We start from the raw sequence: 26,118 nt of genomic DNA on the forward strand, positions 1-26,118 counted from the left end.
AAACAAAAATAAATTTATTTAAAATCTTACACAATAGAATTCCTTCATTGCACAAATCGTATTGATGTCTGTTGGATAATACATTACTTAATAAAAAAGCCTCTGTAATATTGAGGTGGGGAACCCCAAAAGTAAGCCATATAGCTTATGCAGCCACATGAGAAATGTTTTCTTTGTTATTACACAGGTAGTTGCTTTTATCAGCTAAAGCCTAGTGACTTGGATTTGTTTTATGCATATTGGTTTTTGTTCTATTACTTTCCAAGAGACTGTACTCCCCTGAGTCAGCTGTGTTCATTGGTCAGAATAAATTCCAGCATCTGACACCATTTCCATTAATCACAGATGACCCAGTATATGTGAGCAAGATAATAGAAAGAAAAACTGTATCTGGTGAATGGGAAACATTATTTATGTATGCTGTTTGCTACTATAGTAGAAAGTAGCTGGAAGGCATTCTTTGACTTTGATAGATAAAATGAAAGAGAAGGAGATGGGTTTCATACTTACTGTGCAGGGAAGAGTGTCTGGAACCACACAGGTCATGTGGCACCTCAGTAACACTTTTACAGCCCATCATTACTACAGCTATGCTACAGTCATAGCTTCCCCATGTATTTGCAAGAAGTTTTCAGATAATTTGCTACTAAGCAGCTGTGAAATTAATTTTTATTACTTTGATCTGAAGCTGGACCTGTGAAGTCAAATACTTCACCCACCCACACAAGTGTAAATAGCCCATTCAGTATTAAATATCTTCCTGCCCATTAAAAGTTAGGCATAATGGATCTAAATTACAAAGCATTTTTCTTCAACCTTCAGAGCAGTCAAGACATTTCACTTAACCCTGTTGTATTAAGCCAGATATGAAGCAGATAATTAAAAAAAAAAGGCATAAATTGTATTTACCTAAAAACAGTTCATGGCCTTAAGAGTTAAAAAAAATAGTACTTAGACACCCATAATCTATAAAGCAGGCAGATTCTAATAACTAGTTCTCAGTGGCATACTAAAGATACCACAAAAATACTTATGTATATCAACAGTGTGACAACACCAAGTCTGATTAAATTAAGGCTTTGTTTCTTTCACAAAAAAAAAGTTAGTATCCATCACCACCATACAAATAAAGAGTCAAGGTTCTGGTGCTGTGCAAAGGAGGCACGATATGATAACTGCACTGTGAGCAGGATGGTTCTGTGGCAGCACCGCTGCGCACAGAGTTAAGTCAGTTTCCTTCAGCAGGAACAAGCTGAACCTCCAGGATTCACAGTGTTCAGCAGCATTACTTATGGTCCTTTAGAATTCACAATCAAACCGTAAACGGGGCAATCTAAACAAGACAGCCTAGGCGTGATTTTTCTCTTGCCACTATCTAATATAAATCAAGGATTTGGGGAAAAAAAAAACAACTCACCTTTCTTGGTTAAAGATTACATAAAAATGCATTTCTAAACCAGAGGAATCAGAAAGTTAATTGAAAGGAGGAAGGGAGAGATAATCCAATTCTTCATTGTATGTCTTCTGAAAAAGGACACCATCAAAAAGTCACCTTAGAGCTGGTACAAGTTTTAACATCGGAGACCAAATAGTTTCTTGATAAGATACAAATAGCAAACAAATACAGAACTGAATTATTTTGTTTTATTCCATGAACTCACTTTTCAGTGTAACCTTTTGCAAATATATGTCATCTGCAGTACAAGACTATCTAGGCCCAGTGCTAGATTTCTTTATTTTTGCATTATACCAGCACAGCTTTACCATCAAGAAACATACTCCTGATTAACAGCAGAGGAAGACTAGGCTTCTGTTTCAGAACTAGAATTAAAAATAAAGAAAGAACATTTCAAGCAATTTCTTTTCTGTCTTAAAAAGTTCAAGCGTTAAGGTGCCTATTCAGAATCATTCCAAAAATTGTTTAACTCTTGTGCAGACAGTTTTGATTACACTGATCCAGGTAATCTGCTGGACAGTTTAACAAAGTTGGGTTATTTTTCATTTCCCAAAACATATTTTCATTAGGCTTTGGAGGACTTGGGAATACCCAGGAATTATCTTCCAGAGAGCTCTTTCCGTAAGAATGGTGTTCCTGAAACATTTTGCCATCAACTGGAATGGGTCTCTCATCTGCCCATGCTTGTAGAGTCACCCTTTCCGATGGGATGTGGACATCTCTCAGCAGATGGGGAGACACAGCATTGCAGAAGACTTTATTGTTTTGTGAGAGGTTTTTATAGACTACCCCAGATGTCAAATTCAGCTTTGAAATGTTCGATTCAACACATTGTACTGGTGCAGTAGGGGCAGCTGAAGGAAGGAGATAAAAAAAAAATTTAAAATTACATTATCTAATGCATTTTTCATGTACTCCAAATGTACTACAGTCTAGCAGGGATGTTAAACACAGTGTTTTCAAGCCACAAGTTTTCAGACCATATTCAGTAACTACTTAAAAGTTACAAACGCCATACTAACCTCACCAGTCTGACTTTGCAAGATGAACCCAAGAACCTGAAATCACAATGTCTAAAATACACCTAACTCCAAGGAAACCTCCTGACTCCCACTTGAACACAGGTAAGTAAACTGGTGGATCTTTCTGACTGGACTGGAATGAATGCTGAAACAGGATTTTCAAGCGCTTGGAGAAATCACCCAGATGCAGAACATTGAGTGCTGCTTCCTCCTCTACTGATTCTTTTAACAAGTTGTGTTCTCTGGCTGCCCAGAAACCGAATTCTCACTGTCCATGAAGCAGTAAGAGGGAAACACGTGGTGTTCCAAGGTTCTCTGTGTGCCACTGTTGTCTGACTTCCAAAAGTGAAGTGACAGACTGCAATATTCAGCCATCTGAAATTCCAAGGAAGTTTTAAACTGTGCTAGGAAAGGTAGGATTTTGAAACAGAACAGCATCTACCTGAAATGGAAGAAGTGCATCTTCAATGCACATCTGAACAGATGGCCAAATAAAACCAGATCTTTTTTTTTTGTAGTGATCATGTACATAAACATGTAATGGGAGTAGATTAATGCTTCCTGCAGTTAAAGAAACTCACATCTTACACACTGTTTTCTAGAACAAACGTGAATTTTGAGTATAAACTGCAATTTTTAACTTTAGTTCCTAAGGGACAGAAAGAGGAACCATCTTGGTCAAAGAATACAACTTCTGTTTGTCACTGTGAATTAAAAAGCAGTACCCAATTCACAAATGTCAACCAAAGCCACCTTCCAATAGCATAGGCATCATGTCTGAAAGACATTATAAGGCACTGGATTTGGCCTCTTTGTGCTGACAGCTGTAAAAAGCAATTTGAGGCCTACAGACCTTTAGAAGTTCAAGAAAAATGGAATCCACTGAAAATAGACTGAAGATGCAAAAAAAAAAATAAATCCCCAAACAAAACAGAAAAAATCAACAATAAAAAAGTCCCACAGACACACATTTGTTGAAAATGCCTCCATATGCAAATGACAGATAAGTAGAATCTGCACATTAACTGATATTGCTCATGTCCCACACAGAGTAACAAACACGTGTTCTGCAGACTTAATGCACCTCCGAAATGGCAGCTCGTTTGTAGATGCTAAAACAGCCAGTACTAGAGGTATAGGAAGTGAAAGGTTTAAGTCAGTTCTACCCATATTTTTCATAAGCCCAGATTTTTCTAAAAATATAAGCATATATTTATAAAATATCTGCATCATGTTCCTAAGGGTGGCTGACGAGCAAGGTCAACAGACCTGTCCACTCTTACATACTTCTGAAAAATTACTGAAAAAAGCCTACAGAGAAAAAGGCAGAAGTCCCTATTTCCTGATCCATCAATAACACCTTTTATGGCTGTGGATGAACAACTCCAGAAAATGAGACTGTTCACCAAGGAGAAAACAAAAGTCAGTAGTTGTGTAGTGGCAAGACAGGTAACTCCAAATTAAAACAAGGACAGAAAGACACTATATGATCACGTCAAACCTTGACAGATTTAAGATTAAAGACCCATTCAGTTCTCAGTTTCTCTGCTGAAGTTATTTGACAAATGTGGTTTAGAATTGTAGGAACACAAACTCACCTGGTAACATATGGCCAACTCTACAAAATGTGTTGATAGTTTGTATCAGCCAAGTACCAGAGAGAGAGTGATCATTAGTCACTGCTGACCACAAAGGCAGGGACTGACCGGGAGGTGAATCCTGTCATTACCTCACTGAGCTGTTTAGAAACAAAATGTCTTGATCCGGTAATGGACAGGGCCATCAGAGATTGTCACCAATACACTGTAACCAAGTTCACTGTTTTTCACCTGTATTCTGAGCACAGTAAATACCACAATTGAAGTAAGCACAAAACAAAGGAAACAGATTGTTTACCACAGTGTTTGACTGACAGTCTAGCATTTGGCTCAAGAGAAACATATGTATGAAATAGAAGAACTGTCTGATGAACTGCTCACAGAAATTATAAATACTCTATACAGAAATTATTTAACCCTTATATAAGGCAGTTTTGCTTCCCCAGTATTTTGACATTCAAAAAAATGTCATATTGTGCAGCATTTTGCTAAAAAAAGACAACTTTTCTGAACACCGACATAAAGAAACATGGAACCATAAGGAAACTTCAGTCTGTTAAAGTCTGATTTTAAAATATTGCCAATTTCATATATTCTGTACTGGGAAAATAAGACTGCATTTGCAAAAAGATTTTTTTTCCCCCTAATATGAAGTAGTTGTGGTAAAAGGTCAAATACAAGTAAACTTAACACCTCAGCCTTGTGCACATAAGCAACACTTGACTGAGAAAAAAGCCACAAGGGGAACAGAATACAGTACTGAAGAAAAAACACATCAGCAACACCTTTATGTGTGAAGTTGACCAGTATGAGACAGAAGCAAAAGCAGAAAATGGGTAAACTGGAACCATAATATAGTCTAGCTTATCAACTTCAATTGATGAGACTGTGATAAGATATGATAGCTAGTTCATTTTTAAAATAGGACATCTTGAATTAACGGTTTGTGTTTGTAAGGTCTATTACTGCAAACACTGACTTGCCTTTATTGGTTGCTGTTGGATTTCTTTTCAGTTTTCGTAGAACCTCGGCTTGCACATCAGTCACTCGGCGCAAATTAGACATTTCTCTTTTCAGTTCCCAATATGCTTGTTGCACACTTTCAAAACAAAAATTTATTACCAGTTAAATATTGCCACCTCTAAAGCAGCCTATTACATGCTTATCAAGCATTATCTGTTAATAAATTGGTTTTGCCTGACATACACTGCAAATTTTGCTAGAGTACCATAATTCAAAATGCACTGAATGATACTGATAATTACCTTAAATTGATGGACATTTGTATATTTTATTTGATTTGTGCATATTACAATATATAATACACTATATATTGACATACTAGGTAATAATAATTTTAATTCCCCAAATGGAGAGAAATATGAAGCATACTTTTTCCTTTCATTATTTGAAACTAACCACCTTCCCATAAAATAAGAAATCTCAAAGGAATAGTTAAAATACATAAGTAAAGTGACACTAAGTTACAAAGAAGGTAGTTTTAATTTGAATACCTTTCAGTAAATGACCACACACTCCGTCACATATTATGATCCTAGTAATATTAACTGATCAGAATTTTAAATATTCCATATATATTTAGGTCTTACACTGTCTACACATTGCTACACTGAATTCAGACTACATACCTGAGATCCAAACTGAGCATTCCCACACAGACCAAATTAAAACATAAAACATACTGTTTCATATTCAAGTCATCTATGCATGATGTATTATTATTATGTTAATACACTGCCTTATCAGACAGCGTAAAAAATAGTCACCCAATTCATTCTCTAAGACAGTATAATATGAGAAACTTATTTAGCAACAGCAGCACTGTTCCAACATTGGCATTACAGGTTAATAGTTGGTGAGAAAATCAAGAACAAAAAAATTAGAAGTCAGCATTACCATATGTTTCTTGGTAAAATTTCAAGCAAAGGTTCACTGAATACCACTCTTATGTTGATTAATAATTAACTTAGTGTTCAAAGACATAAGGATGTAGTTACTTCAACTTAAACATGAAATCAATAATTTAATGCTTTTTTAATGCTTAACATTCTACCAAAACGCATTTATTGAAGAGAAGTATCATGGGTGAGAGTTTCCAGAAGATTTCTTTCTTCCTCACTACATTCACCTAAGACATTTATTTGAAAACAGCTCAATGTCTCAAACTATCGAGATGACTAAGAATTAATAAGCTTTATAACTGTATTTTCATGCATACGTAGAGAGTTCTATCCCTCTAAAATAGCAATAAAGGATCACTCCTGCATGAAATATATCAGGCACAAATGTGTTCAAAATCACTCTGAGAAGCAGGTACTAGGCTGTCCTGCAAGTTAATGCTAACAGTGTTCCCTTAAAACAAAGAAATTGAACTTTCTGCTATGCTCAGAAATATCTCACCAGAATATAAACAGTCAGATTGAAAAAGCACCATTAAAGAACAGAGGAAGCCGATAGTTTAATAGGTAATGTATTAGGTGTCAGCAATTCTGACAGAAAGTTAAAATTTTCAAAACTGATATTTCAAGAAGTTCAGATAAACCTGGAGCCTTTCTACTGCAGAATCCTTTTGGCTCTTTGAACTGTTGACGAGAGTTCATTAAAGATGACAACTGTAAAATTAGGTTGATGTGGCAACCACTCTTCATTAATTCATGTGCTTTGGTCTCAAAAATAAGACCAAACAAACTTAAGTTGTATCAAGACAGTACTGTCCAATATTTAACATAGAAGTGGTAAATATAAGGATAGCTCAGTGTCTGCCACTAACCAGAAGAAAAGCGTTTGGATGAATTTTGTAAAGTGCATTTAGCACTTTTACAAGCATCTTGCAAAGGACTGCAGGTACCAGAATTCCACTTAAATCACACACGACACATCTTAATTGTTTTTGTGGATGCTGACCTAGAATACCATTGCAAAGCCTAATTTTCAACTAATTTGCAATTGAAAACCAAGGATACCCTGTGCTTCAGGGTTTATCCTATACTGCCTTCTACATGTAATACGAACCTTCAATATGACCGCCTGTCTAAATCTACAGGAAAGTAGATTTGCAAACTGAGACTTTAAAGTGAGATTTGCAGACTCCTCACAAATGTGAAATAACTACTCTCCAAAAAGTTAACTGACTGCAAATGCCTCCATCTTCCATAAAAAGCAGGATTGCTAGCTACAACAAATGTTTCTCACAGGAGGTTTTTCATGTATGTTTTCTACAAATTTTTGGATGGGCTTACATATTCATTACACATTCATTATTTACATAGTATTACAAGAAACCCTATGCTGTACATATGCTAATTCTGATGGCTGCCACCTGAACCCCACTTGGTGGAATAAATCTGCTCTGATTAACGATCATTCAATCAAATTATCAGTTTGATCAGAGCAATGATCAAAAGATAACTGCTGTGTCTTGAGAAAATACCATTCATCAGCGTGCAAGACTGACTATGAAGCTCCATCAGAAACCACAGGAATAAGTATCCAGTCAAGGTGAAAGGACAAAGTGTGATTTGTGTATAGTGCGTACATTATTGTCATTGTACCAGAGAACATAAGATGAGAAATATCTGTACAGTTCTCTTTCAGTGACTGATCTCCCTTCCCATCTCTTCAATGCCCAAAGAAGCAACAAGGCATCATGCTAAATGATCTGTCATTATGAAGGACCACTCTTCCCTCTGGTGGAAAATCCTGTAAGTGCATGAACAGGCATAACTGGGTAGAAAGACAGAATTTCATTTCCGCAAGACAGAACATTTGGGAATTTTCATGCATTCCTGTATAGTTCTTTTGCATAAAGAATTAAAAGATACATATACTTCCTAATATAGCACACATACTTAAGGCAGGATAACAAAGGAGTTTATATCACAAGTACAATTATTATTTGAATGGGTACAAAATGAGAACAAATGCTTTCTGATATTTTAGCATTTTTCTGAACAATTGCTATTTCTTTTTGAATAAGTCACACAATGGCTCCTCAGTGTTAAAAAAAAAAATCCTTTAAAACATCTTCTAGTAGAAATATTACTGCACTGCACTAAGTAAGAATGTGTGTTCCAGCACTGTGCAAGGGATTTGAAGCCTGCAACTACGCAAACACAGAAACCTCCCCATGCACAGAATGAAGATATTCCATAGCTGGGATGACACTTGGAAATTTATCTACCACCTCCTCAAGTCAACTAATTATTAAAAAAGCTGATTTTTAAATCCAAGATAATTAAATTTGCTTTTTCTGTACAACAATCTGAAGATGTAAATGGTCATCATCATCCTGAACTACAAACATAACAAAGAAAAAAAATTTACAATGATCTTGCTAAATGAGTATACCTAGACTTGAAATAATGTAATTTGAAATAACATGTTTAAAGAGGCTGCTAAAATATTTATTTGTTCAAATAACTGTCCCTCAGTAAACTGAAAATAAAACATGAACATCACTTGATTTTTCGTACCTCTGGATACCTTGCCTTTGAAGGTGGTCTCCACTCAATGGATTTTCATCTTGAGCCTGGTCCTGTGTAACAGAGTGAAGGGAAGGTAGAGATCGAATGAACATGATTTCAGATCTTCTATCTGAAAAAATGGCACTGAAACTACAAGTTCAGTAATACTGAAATTCATAAGTAGTCTTCATTTGTGTTGACTGCAGAGGGTTTCAAAATGAAATCAAAATTCTACTAAGAATTTCCACTTAAAAATGCTTAAACTACTTACTCATATGAAGGCATTGCTCAGCCACCCCCGTACTATGTTTTCTTTTAAACACCTGAGCTGTCAGACTTCGTGATTGATTTAAAAAGCAAAAATTGAGAAAGATTTTTGATGTCCATAAAAAAAAAAAGAATCAGTCTTTTTCTTGTTCTTTCCCTATCACAGTATAGAAAGACCTTTACATTAAAGCAAACTGTTTCAGTACAGATTTACTTCCACAAGTTACTTTTATAACAGAATATAATTTATCCTTACTTTAAAATTGCATGTACAGGCAGCCTCAGAGAATTTAACAGGACTGTTTAACAAATCAAACATTGGGTTCACTTCATTAGCTGTGTTTCTATTAGACCCTCACCTGCGATGAGCTCCAATTCATATCCCTTCTTTTCCTGTTACCTTCCTACTACCATTTCCCCAGCCAAAGCTGTTTTGAATTTGATACTTGTTACTTCATGACAGCCTGTGCACATTTCAAGCAACTTGGCAATATAATGTACACACTGCATCAACTACAATGCAAAACCTGAGTAAGAATATCTAAAAGTACAAAAAAATAGAAAGTAAACTATTTCTACACAGTAGAAAACACTTGAAAAAGCTAACTAATATAATTAAATCAAGTAATAACAAAAATACCATCTGGGTTTGAAACAATGCTGACTTTTCATTGCCCATTGATCATATTTGTCTGTATTTCACCTGACAGATTTTTCACCTCATGATGACCTTCCCACCACTGCCCATCAAAGATTCAATTTCACAGTTAAAAAAACAGTTGTGCTTTATTACCCCACATTTGAAAACTTGTACCTTTATGTCTCCCATATTAAGTAGTTACCAGGATCAAGAAGAAATTATATTTAAAAAAAAACAAATAAAAAAGAAACAAAAAAACAGTCTGTTCTGTCTAACACATTCACCCTCACAATACAATCTGCAATCTTCAATTACAAGTTACAGTATGCCTTCAGATCTTACAAGTTATTGAAAGCACTTGAAAGAATTCCAGACACAAGTGAAAACAACTAACAGTAAGGGAAGTTAACAAAACACCTCACATTCTTTATCCCCACCTAGTGGAAAAAACGCAGACTCTCTCAAATACTGTGTGAATCAAGATTATATAATTATTATTAATGGCCATAAGGAATGTAAAATAATCTGCCTCTTCAAACAATCACATTTAAATCTTTTCCATTCCCTGTGTAACTTCAGTGTGACTGCAGAGTCCTAGAAACTGCCACTGCACCTTTCATCAAGGGTAAGATGGAAAGTATTAAGAACGCACTAGACATATAGCTTAACAGTAACAAAAAACATTACGTTATCTTAATTTTCTTTTTGAGATCCTAACAAAAGCCAGGTTACAAAATTAATCCCTCAAAACAGACACATGCCCCAGAAATCACAGGGAAGGGCAGCCAAAGAGGTACTTTCCTGACAAGCTTCATGCAGCTACCCTAAAGAAAAATGTTAGGCCTCCTTTAATAAAGTTCAGGACATCTTTAACATAAGCATTCAATTTAAAAATAACCAGCTTACATAGAACACTTCAATAACTACTTATAAAAATCATAAAGCTTTATTTTCTGTTGTTATATGGGCAATGGCTAGGAAATGTCACCTATGTAAAATCATAGAATATCTCAATTTGGAAGGGACCCCTAAGGATCATTCAGTTCAACTCTGTGCCCACTGCAGGACTACCTAAAACTAAACCTTATGATTAAGGGTGTTGCCCAGAGATTTCTTAAATTTGGACAGGCTTGGTGCCATGACCATTTCACTGGGAAGCCTGTTCCTATTTCCAAGAAACATGACAGTCTAAGAAAATACTGAAGGGAAATTTTACCAAGATGTTCATCTTTCACTCAATTATATACTTTATATCTTTGTTAACCCTTTATTTTGATTGAACCTGGGATTTAAAATAAACTATTACTACAAAAATTCCTTAAAAATTAAGGTACCTTCTGCTTGGATTTTTGCAACTCCTTCCTGAGACTGTTGCACTCTTCCTTGAGTTTTTCTAGATCCTGTTCCAGACTATGGACTTTAAGGTCACAGTTCAGCTTCTCTAATTCCCAGTTGGCCTGAGTACAATTCAAACTTTTCATCACTGTAAAGAAGACAAGCAAAAAAAAATCAGATTCCAGTCTCAGTTCAAGGAATCAATATGTAAGGCTCTGCTCAACCAGACCATGCCCTACAAAAACATTATATTCTGAAGAAATTGCAGTTTATGACAGCAGGGAAATAGTAACACTAGTAAAGCTGTTGGCAGAGAAGTGGTCTATTTTCTGAGTTTAAAGCATGGAGTCCTACTTTCTAGGAACACACTGGAGATTTTACATACAAAGGAAGTATCAGCATAAAAAGGCACTGAAAATAGAAAAATCAGTTCATGGCAAACACACATAATTTGCATACTTCTTACGTGTTTTCAAAACACAAGTATTTTCCCCCTCAGATTTATATCATTATATAATTTACCATTGTTTCCCCCAGGATTAATCAGGAAGTTCCAAATAGAACAGCAAAAGATACTATCAAAACAAAAGGGGAAAGCGTAGAAGTTACATAAATCTTATTAGACCAAAGCAATTTACACAGTAAGAAGCCACTTAAGATGATCCTAGCATCAAATCAGTAGCAGAACATGAGCCAGAGAGCAAGAAAAAAAAAAGAACATGACAGGAAGAAACCCCCACATCTTCAACCACATGGTACACTTATTTCCAGATTTAACAGTTTAAACAAGCTTAAGCTACACTGATTTTTTACTCAAACAAGGTACTCAGAGTCCAGTTATTAGTAAAACTGATTTCTAAATAAGGCTTGAAATCACCACATTTTCAGAGCTCTCCTTGTAAACTCTGCACTTCTTATCTCCTTAAACCATGAGGTCCTCAAGAGTCATACTAGCCCTACATGCAGTTTGTTTTTCTAGGTTTAAAAATTTGTGCAACTGAAGCGGTGCATTACATGCTTGAGGTCCTCTTGGAGAGTAATCCAATTCAAGCACCTTTCAAATGACTGCATTTGTACAGACCCTGAAGTCAGTCCATATCTCTACACAGATAGCATTTTCTTGTTCTCTTTTCTCCCAACTAAATTAATACAGATTTTCTTTTCTTCCATAGTGTTTTACTTATATATCGTGAGCCCAGCCCTCTTTACAACTGCAGTAACAGAAGCTGGATTTGGGCTTTTGGAATTGCCAGGATACACTGCTTGTTTCTTCTTCCTCTTTTCACCAGGCTCTCTACAACCAACATCTTTCTATCTTTTCTCATCTCCCAGCCCTTTAAGTGACTGTTGTCAACTGTAGCTATATTGCTATACAACATCCTCTTGCACCTGTCATATATCCCAACAGCGAGAAAAAGGAATATACTGGATCCTCTGCAGGTACCAGAGGAAGTGGTATTGACTGAATAATCTTTGCACTTGTACAGGTATGCTCCCACCCTGCTCTGACGAAAAGGTGGTGGGGTCCAGAGATGTACATGACACAGCCTATACACTGTCAGGTTGTGCCCATTTCTCAAATTATGAAATCATCTGTGGTAGGACACAACAGCCTCAGGTCTTTACCATGGAGCTCCTCACCTACAATCATCTAACATGCATGTCACCATTCCCAAAAATGAACCCCAGCTCAAAGTGCCTCACTGCCGGACACGCCTCTCTTACCCAGCCACTACATAGGGTTAAACCTCTTCATGCCCCAAGACCATGATATAACCACGAGGGCTCATCAGCATGCACTAAGATGAAGTAACCAAATACACACCTTGTTGCGTTTCCACTTCAGTTTTCAGTTGTAACAGCTCTACTTCTTTAGACTGCAACTGTTCGTTCAAGGTTTTCAAGGATTCCTCACTTTCTTTCACCTGTTTTCAGGGGGAAGGGGGTGGGGGAACACAGCAAAAAACCATTTGTGAAGCTTTTTTCTACCATGTCTGACAATTCAATTTTTTTTAAACAGAGAAAAAAACAAAAAAAATATTGCTTTGGTCTTTTTTTAGCACTGTTTTAGCCCAGTAATGAAATTGAGATACTTGAAATTGTTATTCCTACATAAGGTATTGTAATGTACTTAAAAACCCTAAAGGAGTGATATAACTAACCACAGATCTTTAGTAAGTAAAATTCATTCTACAGTAAAAATTTACTAACTATGCAAGTACTTATTAAACCATGCATTTAAGTCATTACTTAAAAAGGCATACCATTTTTTCCAGCTTGCTTTTCAAGTTATCTCTGTCGATGCAGGCCTCTCGATAGGCTTGGTATGCCTTATTTACTTGTTCACGCCCAACTGAACTGCATTCCTCTTCCCGCCGGGAGCCAAGCAGCTAAAAGTTTAACAGACATGAGAAATAAGAAGTTTTGTATGTTATGTTGAGAACTGCACGATCTAAAAAAGGCAATAGTACAGCCTGCAATACTAATCTAACAGCTTTTTTTTTTTTTTAGTTTAGATAATAAATTAATCAAATACATTGATACGGACCAAAGTTAAAGGACAAAGTTTTTTACAGAAGTGTAACAAAGGCTGTCTACAAATTCTGTAATTTCTAACCATACTTAATGCTTGCTAGTTTACAGAATCACAGAATAGTTTCAGTTGGAAGGGACATTTAAAAGCTCATCTAGTTCAACTCCTCTGCCATGAGCAAGGACACTTTTCATTAGACGGCTATGAGTATTTAAAAACCATTCACAAATCACAATTACTCTCACACTGACAATTCCTTAATCATACTTTTTCCAGACTTTGAAAATGTACAAACTGCTTTTTGGAAAAGGAGTTTTAACCACATAGATACACAACATATAGAAAGTTCAGAGGAAACCAAACATATTTTTTTTAATGACTCATAATGTAAATAAAGATTTTTTTTCAGCAGAATTATTTTACAAAGAACTATTAACTTTCAGGTCACCACTCCCTCATTGCCTGCTCTGGCAAGAATAAGCACTATCAACTAGATTGCCAGAAAACAGGGAGCAGAGTTAAAATATATTCAGCATTTTTAATAAGACAGAAAGAAGCAAAGTCTCACATCAAATTGCATCTGTTCACATACAAAATGCTTGGTTTGACTGAGTATTGCATTTTCTTTTTCATCCTGTTCATCCTGCACACTTCCTTTAAACATGTTTAGTGTACCTCTTGTAGATATTTGCAACAGATCTGTACGTATTTTCTTAAAAATCAAAGAGCTACACAGAAAAAACTACAAACCCAAAGTGTTGACACATATATATCTGCCTTAAATATCTCCTCTTTTAGGTGCTTGCTAAAAAAAAAGTATGGGAAAGCAAGCCATAAAGAGAGGAAACTTTTGCCCTTTACTTTTGTATTAACTCTCAAAGTATGTGTTCTACTCCTTTTAATTTAGTCCTTTACATTTTCCTACCCCTAATAAAGCCATTGAAATAGAACACAAAGCTTAATAAGCTTTCTGGAAGTTTCCATACACTCTGAAATTGAAAACTCAACCCCATATATTTTTTAAACATATAGATATATTAGCTATTGACAAAGACTGAAAATCAGTTCTGTTACTTAAACAGCCTTGGCCTTTTCAATATTCCTCTCTCAGAAACATTTTTACGGTATTCACATGGAAAACAAAGCATCATTTTCAAGAGAATTAAGCTCAACCAGGCCAAACCAAAAGATGCAAGACAAAAGGAACTGTCAAGGTCAAGTCTTGCTTATTGTGATTTTAAGTAACTACATAAAAGATGTTACACTCAGCATGGCTAAGAGAATATTCAGTCTAGAGCTCTATTCCTATTCCCTTCACCCCCCAGACCTTACATAAAGAAAATGCTGAGATAGTTTTGCCTTTTGACAGAAAGTCAATCTTGTCAAACTAGTCACCATGAATTCTTGAATAAGTGTTTCAAAGTTCTGCCGAGTGTGACTCAGACTCTGTATTCTAATGCCACAAAACACACACTTAGAAAGCTTTCAAGAATCAGTAGCACACACTTAGGACTAATTCCTAGAAAATGTCTTAGCTCTAACACTAGGATGTATCTTCCCATCTCATATAAGAAAGCAATCTATCAAAGTCAAGAACTTCTGCAGTACAAAGACACTCAGTACTGAACTATGGATATATGTTTAATGACAGCATTCATTACTTGGAGAGGAAAAACCTGTGTCCTGGTCAATTTTTAGCTTTTATGAAGTCCACTAGATTGTGGGCATGAGAAACTGCATATAAAACGAATTACAAGATTCCTTTATGTTTTAGAATTACTGCATCAAAAAATAGACAGCCAACATCTATGTTAAGCATGACAACTCTGTATTTCAGATTTGAGGCTGCTATTAGCTAGACCTAGCTAGATAGCCTTAGCAACCAATTTTTCCATAATATTTAGGTATGCTGAGCCCAAGAGTCTTTTGATAGACAATTCCTGGATTCTGACAACTTACAGGCTTTGCACCTCACTATTCAACAATACTGTCACATGTGCTCAAGTTAATAAACACCATAAAGAGGTAGGTAAACTACAGTAACAATCCAGTGCAACTACACACGTTTCTGAATCAAAACTACTGGTTTTGCATTGCATCATATATACGCCCAGTAAGAATCAAAAATCCCAGTATGATGCAACTAGACTACCACAGGAAGAAACTGCATTTCACTTCAATAAATAAAACAATTTACCAAGACTTTTTAACATGGAAACTATTTTAAGTATATATTTTAAATCCTTAACCATCTGCTCTGCCATGCAGTCAGGAGCAAAAAAGAAGCTGCTACCAGAAACTGGTAAATCAACTTTTTTCTTACCTTCTCTTCTAGAATTCTCACTCTTTTTTTTAAGAGGGAGTTCTCTCTTTCTGTCTCCTTTAGTCGTTTCTTGATATCTTCATATGCAGTGACAAGTGCAAAATGTGAGGCAACAGACTCATCTCCACTATACGATGAAACAGGAATATCACTGTCTCTCTTGTGAGAGTTGTCTGCTTTTTCATGGTTCAAAATACAGATATCATCCTCTACCAACTCCTCCATGACAGCTGTTAAAAAGACAGATATAAATGCAAAGTTTTCACAAAGACAAATTCATCAAGAGTCTGAAAACCTTCCAAAATAATACTGCAGGGTGTTTCTAAGTATGACAAGATTGAATAATTACAAAGTATCTTAATCTTGCAGAAAAATCTTGAAATCCATTTTACATTAAAAATACACTGGTTAGAAAAGAAGCATGTTTCACTGTTATTTGATAAAAATATTTTGAATACATATCAGATTTATGAACCCTCAAATTAATTTTTATTAAGGCTTAACACCAACCTAGAATTTGGCTGGTACCAACTATCTGAAATCGTAAGGAGTATCAAGACTTTTTGCAAGCCAGCTGTGAGCAGTAAAAGAGTATAGTTGCAACAAATCAACTAACTACTGGTGGTTCCTGACCACAAGCGCCAAACTTTCTTCATTTTTGAATACAAATACTTACATTTTTCCCAAACTTTAAAATGGAATCTTAAGGTACACTTGCATTTGTCCTTCAAGAGACTGCATGAGTAGCTACTCTTTACTTGGTCACAGTAGAAAACCTCCTTCCAAACAACAATTACAGTAATTTTTGACTGCAGATATGGTAAGAATGAAAACATACTCAGTAAAACGACCTGCTTCAATATGAGTGGAAAAAACTTACAACAGTCTGACCATAAAAAAAAGTGTCACCCTAAAATACTAGGCAGACCTACCTGAATGAAAAATGCGAAGTAAATATTACACTGAGGTTTTTTTACCACATACATCACTTAGGCACAGCAAAACATTCAATAAGAAAATACCACCTTAAAGAAATTTATATATTTTCTTGAGCACCAGGTCTTAAGTGAAAACCCCTAAAGACATTTTTCTTAGAGTTATTAGTTACAAGTTTTAGGGTTTGATTTAAAAACAAGCCAACCCCCAAAACTCAAAACCAACCAATCAAAAAAAGACACCGCTCATTCTTATTTATTTATGAACATCGAGATTCCTTGCATCTCTATGTAATACTAAGAAATGCTACCCGGTGCCTGATAACATCCCCCCCCGCCCTTCAACAAACTACTGATGTGAATTCTATGAAAAGCAGAATTTTATTTTTTCCCTCTTGAACAAATCTTTAGGTTTCTGATGATTTGCTAATGAACCAACAGAAATGCTGGAATGAAAGAACTGAGCATAATGAAGACAGTTTGTATTGTAGGAAAACTTACTACAACAGAAAACTGACTCAATCAGCAGAAGTTTTGCAGGAAAGACAGCCACCAGTGCAGGAAAAACTCACAGCCACGATTGCTGCTTCTCCTGTGTATTTGCTATTTAAATTCAAAATGGACTTCCATTTGTTTCTAGATACTAAGAGGTAAAGGGATTTAACTGCTCTGGAGCTTGTCTCTGTGGTCAAACTTCTCTCACCACGGCAGCAGTGGAAAAGCTTACAGACTGCAGCATTATGAAGAGCTGCAGTACAGCTACTGCTGAACAATAGTGCTGTTATCACATTTGTCTCAATTTGCTTGAAGCCATTTGCTCCAAACACGATAAAAAACTGTGACAGCTCGTTTATACTAAATAGACAGCAATGGAGTTGCGACGGTGAGAAAAGACAGAAAAACTACAAACCAAAACTGGAGTCCTTTTAATCGCTATGCTCAGGAGGCGAACAGATGCCTTGTACACTGTTTGATGCCTAAGCTTCCCTTGCTTGCTGTTCTGCCTCATATTTAAGTAGAACGAGCCCTGCAAAAAAGGTTTGCTTCCTTTTCATTGTAAGAACAGTATCACTCCAAGGTGACCTTGACCAAAAGCACTACATCATTCAAACTGCGTTAACTGGCTGAAGGAATTGCTCATTTTGTCTTCTAAGACGAACATAACATACCAGCTTATCCTCCTCCATTTTACCAAGGGCCCTGCAAGTCTTGTCACCCATCTCATCAAATTCCTCAGAGCTTGCCCTCTCAAGGCAACACATCTCCTTTTCACTGAACACTTGACTCAAATGCCATTAAAGAAGTGTCACAGCTTATCATTAGGTCTTGAAGAAAGCAACAGATTTGTGACCTTGTACATAAATAGAGCTTTATCCCCACACTTTCCTATAGCTCCTAAACTTGAGCATCATACATTCCCTATTTCTTGCACATATCAGTTCCACCAGGAGATGGCAATATGGGAAAACAGAAGACAACATGAGAAGATGAGACCACATTTATTCTGCATTTTGTTAACTAAAACTTACTGCCTTTATGAGCTTTCAAGAGAGAAAGACCCTCCAATTAAGACTCAGATTACAGAAACAAGATTTTATAAATTCAGGTACACAACCTGCACATGCTAAGAGAACTAATTACTCTAATATTTTTTTACTCAAAAGATCTCGTTTAGTTTACAGGATTATTCAACTCAGGTTTTCTGATGCTGCTTTCTAAGCCAGCACTGGACACTATTTAGAAGGGAAGCATATACCCCAACATAATTTAAAGGGGCTTTCTAATACGTGTTTTTCTAAATTTCTACACACAAGACACCAGTTTCAGAAAAATCTGATATACACATTTTTGACTAACATATTGCATTCTAACTGACAACAAACTGCCATTAAACAGTTTAAGATCAGCAATACTATAAAGGTCATGGTGAAATGCACATTTTACCCATCTTTTTTTTTGCTGTCATGATAGACAGAAACCCTTATAATACAAAATGGGGCTACATCTGTAAGAAATCCCTGACTACAGCTGTAATCTGTCATTTTACTGAAGGACAGGAATATAAATTTAGATTATCCAGTATTATATTACATCATTTAAAAAAAAAAAAACATGAACCGTAAACAACAATGAAAGAAGTGCTTTGATTATTCCAGGAGTTATGCTCCTCGAATCTGGCAGAAGGATGTCAGAAGGGCTTGCAGGATGGCTCGCCAAGTCCAACCACAGATTGCTGCTATGTTTTAATCTGTTCAATTTCTCCAAATCAAAGCCACACTTGTATGCACTGCTGCAAATGTCCCAGAGCTGTCACTGTAAAGCACCTGAGTGAATTTTGACCTCTCTGGAGTTGCAATTCATGAGATAATCTGTACTAGACAGATCAGTTAAAAGTGAAAGATTTCCCACTAAAATATTTGAAGTAATATACTGACAAGTTAATGTCTCTGAATACAACTGATGTCCATCTCTGCCTACTTAATACAAGCTTTAAAATCCCACTTACGACACATCCCATTATAAGAAAGGTCTCCCTAATACTTTACTTTTTACTTCCTTTCCTGTAGCACATTAGCTAAACACTTTGCCTGTAATAATTATGTTGCATTTATACTTATTTTTAGAATGATCTGAATGTGAAAGTCTATTTCAAAGGACTTTAATCTTCACATCCAAAAAGAAATACATTATATGAATACCAGTGCTAGTGTTTGTATTAAATGTTTAAAAACAAACAAAACCCCACCCTGAATACACTGTTAACAGGACAGAGTAATAAGTTCTAGCAGGAGTAATTATGTTCCCTTTTTCTAAGAGTATGAGTTTGAAGAAGTGGCACCACTTAAGTTTTCTTTCACAAAATGTGAAGAAAAGAAGGGTTTACGGAAACCACTTCTGTTGTTCATTAATACTCAACATATGTTATAAAACATCTTTGATTTAATATAATAAATATCTTGAGGAAAAAGAATGTTTTCCCATTTCTTACTAATGCTTGGCAGAAATATAGCTTTTCTCTTTAGAAAGCTTTACAAATACTAGTCATTAACACCATGGGAGGTAGTTAAATATAAAACACATTCTACATAGAAGCAACATGGGATGCAGAGGCTCTAATAGCAAACAGACCACTGCACAAACAGATCTCTGTAGTTTGAAATGCTAATCTTATTCTCGGATCAGAAGTAGAGATAGTAAAAGCAGGATTACATTAAATTTTTCCCCAGTATGGAGCAGATCCCCATTTTGCCCCATCTGTTGATCTGAAAGAGAACAGAACTGTTTTCAAAATGTTTACAAAAGTCAAATGCAAATAATTTTAAGATGGTTATTCTCCTATTTTTTGAAGTCCGAGCCACTTTACTGTTTACCTTCCAGAGTCAAGGAGTTTGACTCCATAATGGTAGTAGGAACAGTTTCCAGCTATTAATAACAAGAGCATAATTTTTGTACTCATTTACCTTGCCTTACATAGAAGGGTATATACATATACATGCATGTAGACACAAAAATAAAACAAATTCAAGAAATGCATTTCAACCACAGGAATCTTGAATGAGCATGTTGCAGCCCTCACCTTAATTTCAGAAAAGTTGTACTGCCTTTTTTTTCTTTTTAAAAAGACACTTTTTAAAGCAAGCACTGCAAGGGATAATACAGAATTCCTGCAACCAGCATCAAAAACTCCACACTACATGGAGCATATGACACATGATGTTAAAAGAAGCAAGACTTCCAGTCTCTTAAAGCATCTATCATTTTGCATCTCTCCTTCAGAAATCTTAGGTTCTCTTTGATTTCAGTAGTGAACAGTCTGTTCTACAGAAAAAGACATCCCTTTTTACAGATCCTTGCTCCATTTTCAAATAAAAAAAAAATAAATCTCTACACGCACATCTCAGTAGCTGCTAACTTCGGCCACTGTTCATCCTTTCATATGGGACAAAGTCCACAGGCCCAAAGCACTCCCTGAGAGTCCATATGTACAAGGGCACAGTCCTGCCGCCTCAGCATACTTGGTGTTCTTTCAGAAACACGTCAGCACATCAGCTAAACTAGACCTTCCAAATCACTTTAGTTTCGTTGCCTTCAGGAAACGGAAGTCACTGTCTCCAAGCTCACAAACCAGATCACTGTAGCTCATTAATCATGAACATCTGGGAAAGCCAGAAAAATCAAGCAAAATCTCCTTAGGTACAACAGGCAATTTTTTCAATCTCAAGCTTTTTACAATAAATAATCTACTCTCACAAGAACTAGAAAAGCACTAAAAAGCCCATCTTATGACAACAGTGCTTGATAAATTTTACTTTCTCTGAACAGTTTCATACTCCAGTGCCTCCATCACTAATTTGCAAATAAGGTACCTTATGCGTCCTCAACGTAATGTAATCAATCTGCCTTCCTGTGGATGCTGTCACTTTCCCTGACAACTACCTGAAAAGAAGAGGGGGAAAATAAAAACCCCAAAAGTTGGAGTCAATGAAATATTATCGTCTCAGCATCACATAATCCTGCTTGTTAAACTATTACATTTAATGTTGAAACTAATTAGGAGCAGTACTGCCAAAGAAACACAAGTAGGAACAAGATGGCTCTTGGCTGTTAAATCTTTCTAGCACCAAATATAAGTAGATTCAAAGGTTACCAAAAAACCCATATGCTCTCATGCTAACACTGACTATTATTTCATTAGGCATTTTTTGGTGTTCATTGCTTCCCATTTCAAAATGTTTATAAAGAACAACTATTTATGAAAGCTAAGAGGGTTTGTTTTTTCCATATCTTCTTTTGTAAACCAAACTAGGTCCTACCTCCAAGTCATAAGTTTCCTCCCCCTCAATTACACTGCCAGATTAATTAACATTCAGTAAGTTCGCAAGTTCAGTGATAAGATATTATGAAAGCCTTATATAAGTGCATTAACTTTTAATTCAACTGAAAACACCTGTTACAGCTACTAAAAGGCAAGTTAAACTGAGTTGCACTGATGGCCCTTGGTCACCTCCTGCAACTCACCAACATAACGTCTGGAGGTTTTCACAACACAAATAGACAGGGTCCCAGATAACCTCATCTAGGCTCCCTTTTACACCACAAGGTGGACCAGATGATTTTCCCAGGTCCTTTCCAACTTGAGTTGTCCTACAATTCTATGTTCAGGTTTATATCTCATTATTTCAGACAAACCTGGTCATTTGAACACAACTTCCTGTTAGCAGCTTCTAAGTGGATGACTTTGAACGTTCAAGCTACTTATGCTTCACTTACCTTCTCAAACTTCATTTCTTCTCCCCATGTCCTGTCAAATTTTAGTAGCATCTATGATTTCATACACTAAGAACTCCAGACAGAAACCTTGTGTAACCATGTAAATAAGTTAATTAATGCAATTATAGTATAAACACATACAGCAAAACCATAAGACTGATTGCAAAGTGACCTGTGCATAAAGGAGACACATATGATGTAGTAAGCTAGCTACTAGCCTGACCCTTGTGTTAATCCTGTCATCGCCATCTTAACAAACTTGATCTCATTATCGCTGTAACTCTTTTATTCAATATGGACTATCTATCTAGACTTCCTTTGTTTAAAAAAAAAAATCCCTGTGAAAGAATCAAAACATTTATCAAAAGATAAACCCACATCGCATTTTATCCTGTTTTCTTCTACCTTTTTGCTTATTTTCTTCAAAATCTATTCTAAAGAAGTCAGATACAAGATAGCATGTGCAGTGACAGGTCTGCACTTTTTCCAAGGGAGTTTCCACTTTTCTAGCAGGCATCCTACATTTAATATTTTACAGACATAATGCACAATCTCCAATTCAACACATCTATTTATATCATACGAACAACTGCTACCGGATTTGCAACTCCACGCACAGGTTTTCCAGTGTTGTTATTCTACTTCTCCACCCTGAGTAAACTAAATACAGTTTGTTCATGTATTTGACCAATAATTTTCACACTTTCCCTACTTTTTAAGTGCCATATAGAAAACAGAGACTTAATGAAAACCAAATTAGAATATTTGCTGAAATTTATGCAATCTTAAGATTATCTCTAATTTATTACCCATTTTTGCTGTACAAAGGTGTCACTCCATCCTCTTTGCTCTTTTAAAGAACTCCTTACCATTTAATTTTATTTGTAAAACATAACCTAGCTAGTACTCTAGCGAATGTCACCTTATATTTTTCTGAACTGTAAACGCAGCATACAAGGTTCTAAAAATAAGTAGTTTTAGTAAAGATGTAAAATTGGGGGGATGAGGTGGCTAAAACCCTCATATAATCTGACCTAAAGTTTACTCAACCAGTGTTTTCTGCCTTCTCACCTTAGAGTTTAGATCAAAAATTGCACTTAGAACTTGGGGCAATAGTCATATACTTAAGTTTTAGTGCGATCATCTAATGCTTCTAACACAAGTCCTGTTATAAAATATCAATTATTCAAAGAACAAAAAGTAGTAGAAATCTTGGATTTCTTTTGCTTTCTACAGTAATTCTACTACAACTCCTAAAATTCTAGGATACAGGTGCTAGGAGATAACTGGTTAACAGCAGTAACATCTGATCATACACTAATATCCAGGAAATTATGTTTCCCATAGTCTATAACAACACTCCTCAGAAAACTCTGTCTCAGAAGAGAAGCTTGATCTTTGGAGCCCAGAGCAGACTTTACTGTTACGCCAACAATCTTCTCTTCACTCTGCTTTTTCCAGAGCTGGCTTCCAGCACACTGATTTTACTGCATACATACAGTGTAGGATAGTGAGGAAATTAAGGGATTCCTTTAGAAACAAAAAGCTCCTCAAACCACTCACCAGAACAGCTGACACACATACTCTCACTTCTAAGTTGCTGGGGGCTGATTTATTTAAGTAGATAAGGGTATTTTCCCTACCAGGTGAAACACCAAGATTTAAAACTGTAATTTTTTAAAAGTTGAACACTTCATTAGCATATAAGACCACTTCAGCACTAGTCTGTACTCCCTTCTTCTAAAGCAACACAGCCTGCAGCACCTGTATTCCTGTCTGCTCCAGTATTCATGCTTCTGTTTGAACACCTTCGACCAATTTGTTCATTTTGTTTGCCAGATTCCCCCTATGCCAACACACAAGCTTGCAGCTCCAAGAACTCACACAGTTTTTCAGCTTGATTAGGTACACCTTTCTAATTAGCTTTACTGCCTATACAAGGACCACTCCCAGCTTGTTAGTGCTACCTTTAAACTACGCTCTCGGTCCTCCAGCAGGATAACCCCCTTATACTGGCTAAGTGTGACTGGTAAGAAGGACAGGGGCACGGCACAAGATCGACACCCTGCTCCTTCTGAAACTCAAGAAGTTCCACCTCAACAGCAGGAACAACTTCTTTACACTGAGGGCGGCAGAGCACGAGAACAGGTTGCCCAGGGAGGGCGTGGATTCTCCCTCTCTGTAGGCGTTTAAAACCCACCTGGACGCGTTCCTGTGTCACCTGCTCGAGGTGACCCTGCTTTGGCAGGAGGGGGTTGGCCTGGATGATCTCCAGAGGTCCCTTCCAACCCTAACAATTCCGTGATTCTACGAGGATGACTCTACTTTAGAAAGAGAAACTAAAGACCGGCCAGAACCGCCCCTATTCTAGCGTGCACGAAGTTCCTTCCCATAGCCGCCGTGCCCCGGCAGCCTCGCCGCTCCCCGCCCCGCTCCAGGACCCACCTCTCCGGGCCCGGCCGGGCCGGGCGGGTCAGCGGCGGGCGCTCGGCTCGGCGGGGAGGCAGCGCCGCCCGTCGCGGTATCCGCTCGGGGCCCCTCGGGCGCCCATCGCCCCCCGCCCCGCCGGCCCGGCCGCGGTCTCAGCCTTCGCCACTGCGGGGAATTCCCGGCGCTCGGCGCCGCCCCCGCCGCCTTCGAGGAAGTCAACAAACGCCGCTCCCGATCCCCGCCAACGGGCGCGCGCCGCTCCCGGAAGGAGAGAGGCGGCCCCACCGCCTGACTGGGGGAGGGAGGCAGGACTGCAAATCCCGGCGTGCACGCGGGCCGGCTCCCGGCACAGCCGAGCGCCTCGGGAAGCCCGGGCCAGGGCTGGCCCCGCCCCGCTGGGGGTGGTGGCTGGTGCCGCCCCCGAGGGGCCTCCACCACCCTTCTGTCTGGGAGGCGTGAGGGCGTGCTTTGTGTCGGCGTTCCACCTGCAGCGCTGTCACGGAATTGTTAGGGTTGGAAGGGACCTCTGCAGATCATCCAGTCCAACCTCCCTGCCAAGGCAGTGTCACCTCGAGAAGGTGACACAGGAATGCGTCCAGGTGGGTTTTGAATATCTCCAGAGAGGGAGAGTCCCCGCCCTCCCTGGGCAGCCTGTTCCAGTGCTTTGCCACCCTCAGGGTAAAGGAGTTCTTCCTCCTGTTAAGGTGGAACTTCTTGCGTTTTAGTTTATGGCCGTTTATGCTCCTCATCGTGTTGCTGGGCAGCACCACAAAGTGTCTGGAACAATCCTCTTGGCACCCCACTTTGAGATATTTATATGCATTAATGAGATCACTGCTCAGTCTTGTCTTCTTGAAACTAAACAGGCCCAGCTCCCACACTCTTTCTTCATAAGAGAGATGTTCCAGGCCCCTAATCATCTTTGTGGCCCTTCTCTGGACCCTCTCCAGTTGCTTCTTGTCTTTGTGGTACTGAGGAACCCAAAACTGAGCACAGTACTCCACTTTCCTCTTACAAGGAGGAGACGGTGCTGCCTGTCAGCACCCACTCTTCACTGGCACTGCTGGGCATCAACACAAGGAGACAAGTGGCTAAAAATCCACCCTTCTTCCGTTTCCGAGGCGTACTGAACTCCCCGCTACCATCCAAAATAAGGCCCTAGCAAAGCAATAAAGATCAGTGACTTTTAGTGGGAGTGGTCCCCAGCTCGCTCCGAGAGCTCCTCAGCAAAGGAGCCCATCCATTTTACATTCTTCTAACTCCAGCTTCTTGAGAAGTTACAGCTGCAAGCCACAGTGTAGCATTTTACATTCATATTCCTTTTTTGGGGGCTTGTTTTTCTTGTTTGTTTGTTGGGATTTTTTTTCCATAAGCAAGAGGCAGAGGTGAAAGGCAGTCGATACTCCGTTGCTACAACGGCGTGACAAGATCACTGCATGAAACCTCGTCTGCCGGAAACACAGCTTTTGTTCTTCAGCCAGGGTCAAAGTGAAGTGAGGATAAATCTAAATCGCAGATTAGGACCTCCGTTATATGGAATAAGAAAAAGCTGATTCAACAAGTCTAATGTAGATCTACTGGGGAGAGCAGCTGTGCTGTTCAAGGTTAATTTAAAAATAACAGGAGTTTCCTTTATGGCTAAAAAAAACAAACAGTTTGCTTTTATGCTGTGAGAGTTTTTCAGCCAAGTCCCAAAGGGCTTTTGGCAACTGTGCCACAAAGTCAGCTGGAGCAAGGGAAGTGTACTAGCATGCCAAATTGATCTATATATGGAAAAAATATTGCAATATTGTGTATTCTTTAAATACTTAAAGACCAAATGGC

General features: G+C 37.7%; 1 protein-coding gene across 3 annotated transcripts; it reads right to left on the reverse strand.

Annotated features, from left to right (window-relative positions):
- Nucleotides 1–24,552, reverse strand: AZI2 (5-azacytidine induced 2). Of its 3 annotated transcripts, none has more exons than XM_027675434.1 (8): nt 24,310–24,552; nt 15,659–15,888; nt 13,067–13,192; nt 12,628–12,727; nt 10,802–10,950; nt 8,570–8,631; nt 5,060–5,175; nt 1–2,310 (listed from the first exon to the last, which is right to left on the reverse strand). In XM_027675434.1, exons 2-8 carry the CDS (start codon nt 15,881–15,883, stop codon nt 1,922–1,924), a joined length of 1,167 nt encoding a protein of 388 aa, XP_027531235.1. In that variant the 5' UTR covers nt 15,884–15,888; nt 24,310–24,552; the 3' UTR covers nt 1–1,921. The 3 variants fall into 3 exon arrangements, with proteins under 3 accessions (XP_027531235.1, XP_027531236.1, XP_027531237.1); XM_027675435.1 differs by having other exon boundaries at nt 15,659–15,891; nt 24,310–24,391; XM_027675436.1 differs by lacking the exon at nt 24,310–24,552 and adding an exon at nt 24,065–24,185.
- Between the last annotated feature and the right edge of the window lie 1,566 nt (nt 24,553–26,118).

This window comes from Neopelma chrysocephalum, unplaced genomic scaffold (genome assembly GCF_003984885.1).
Source record: "Neopelma chrysocephalum unplaced genomic scaffold, ASM398488v2 Primary Assembly neopelma1_26, whole genome shotgun sequence".
In the NCBI taxonomy this organism is placed as follows: Eukaryota; Metazoa; Chordata; class Aves; order Passeriformes; family Pipridae; genus Neopelma; species Neopelma chrysocephalum.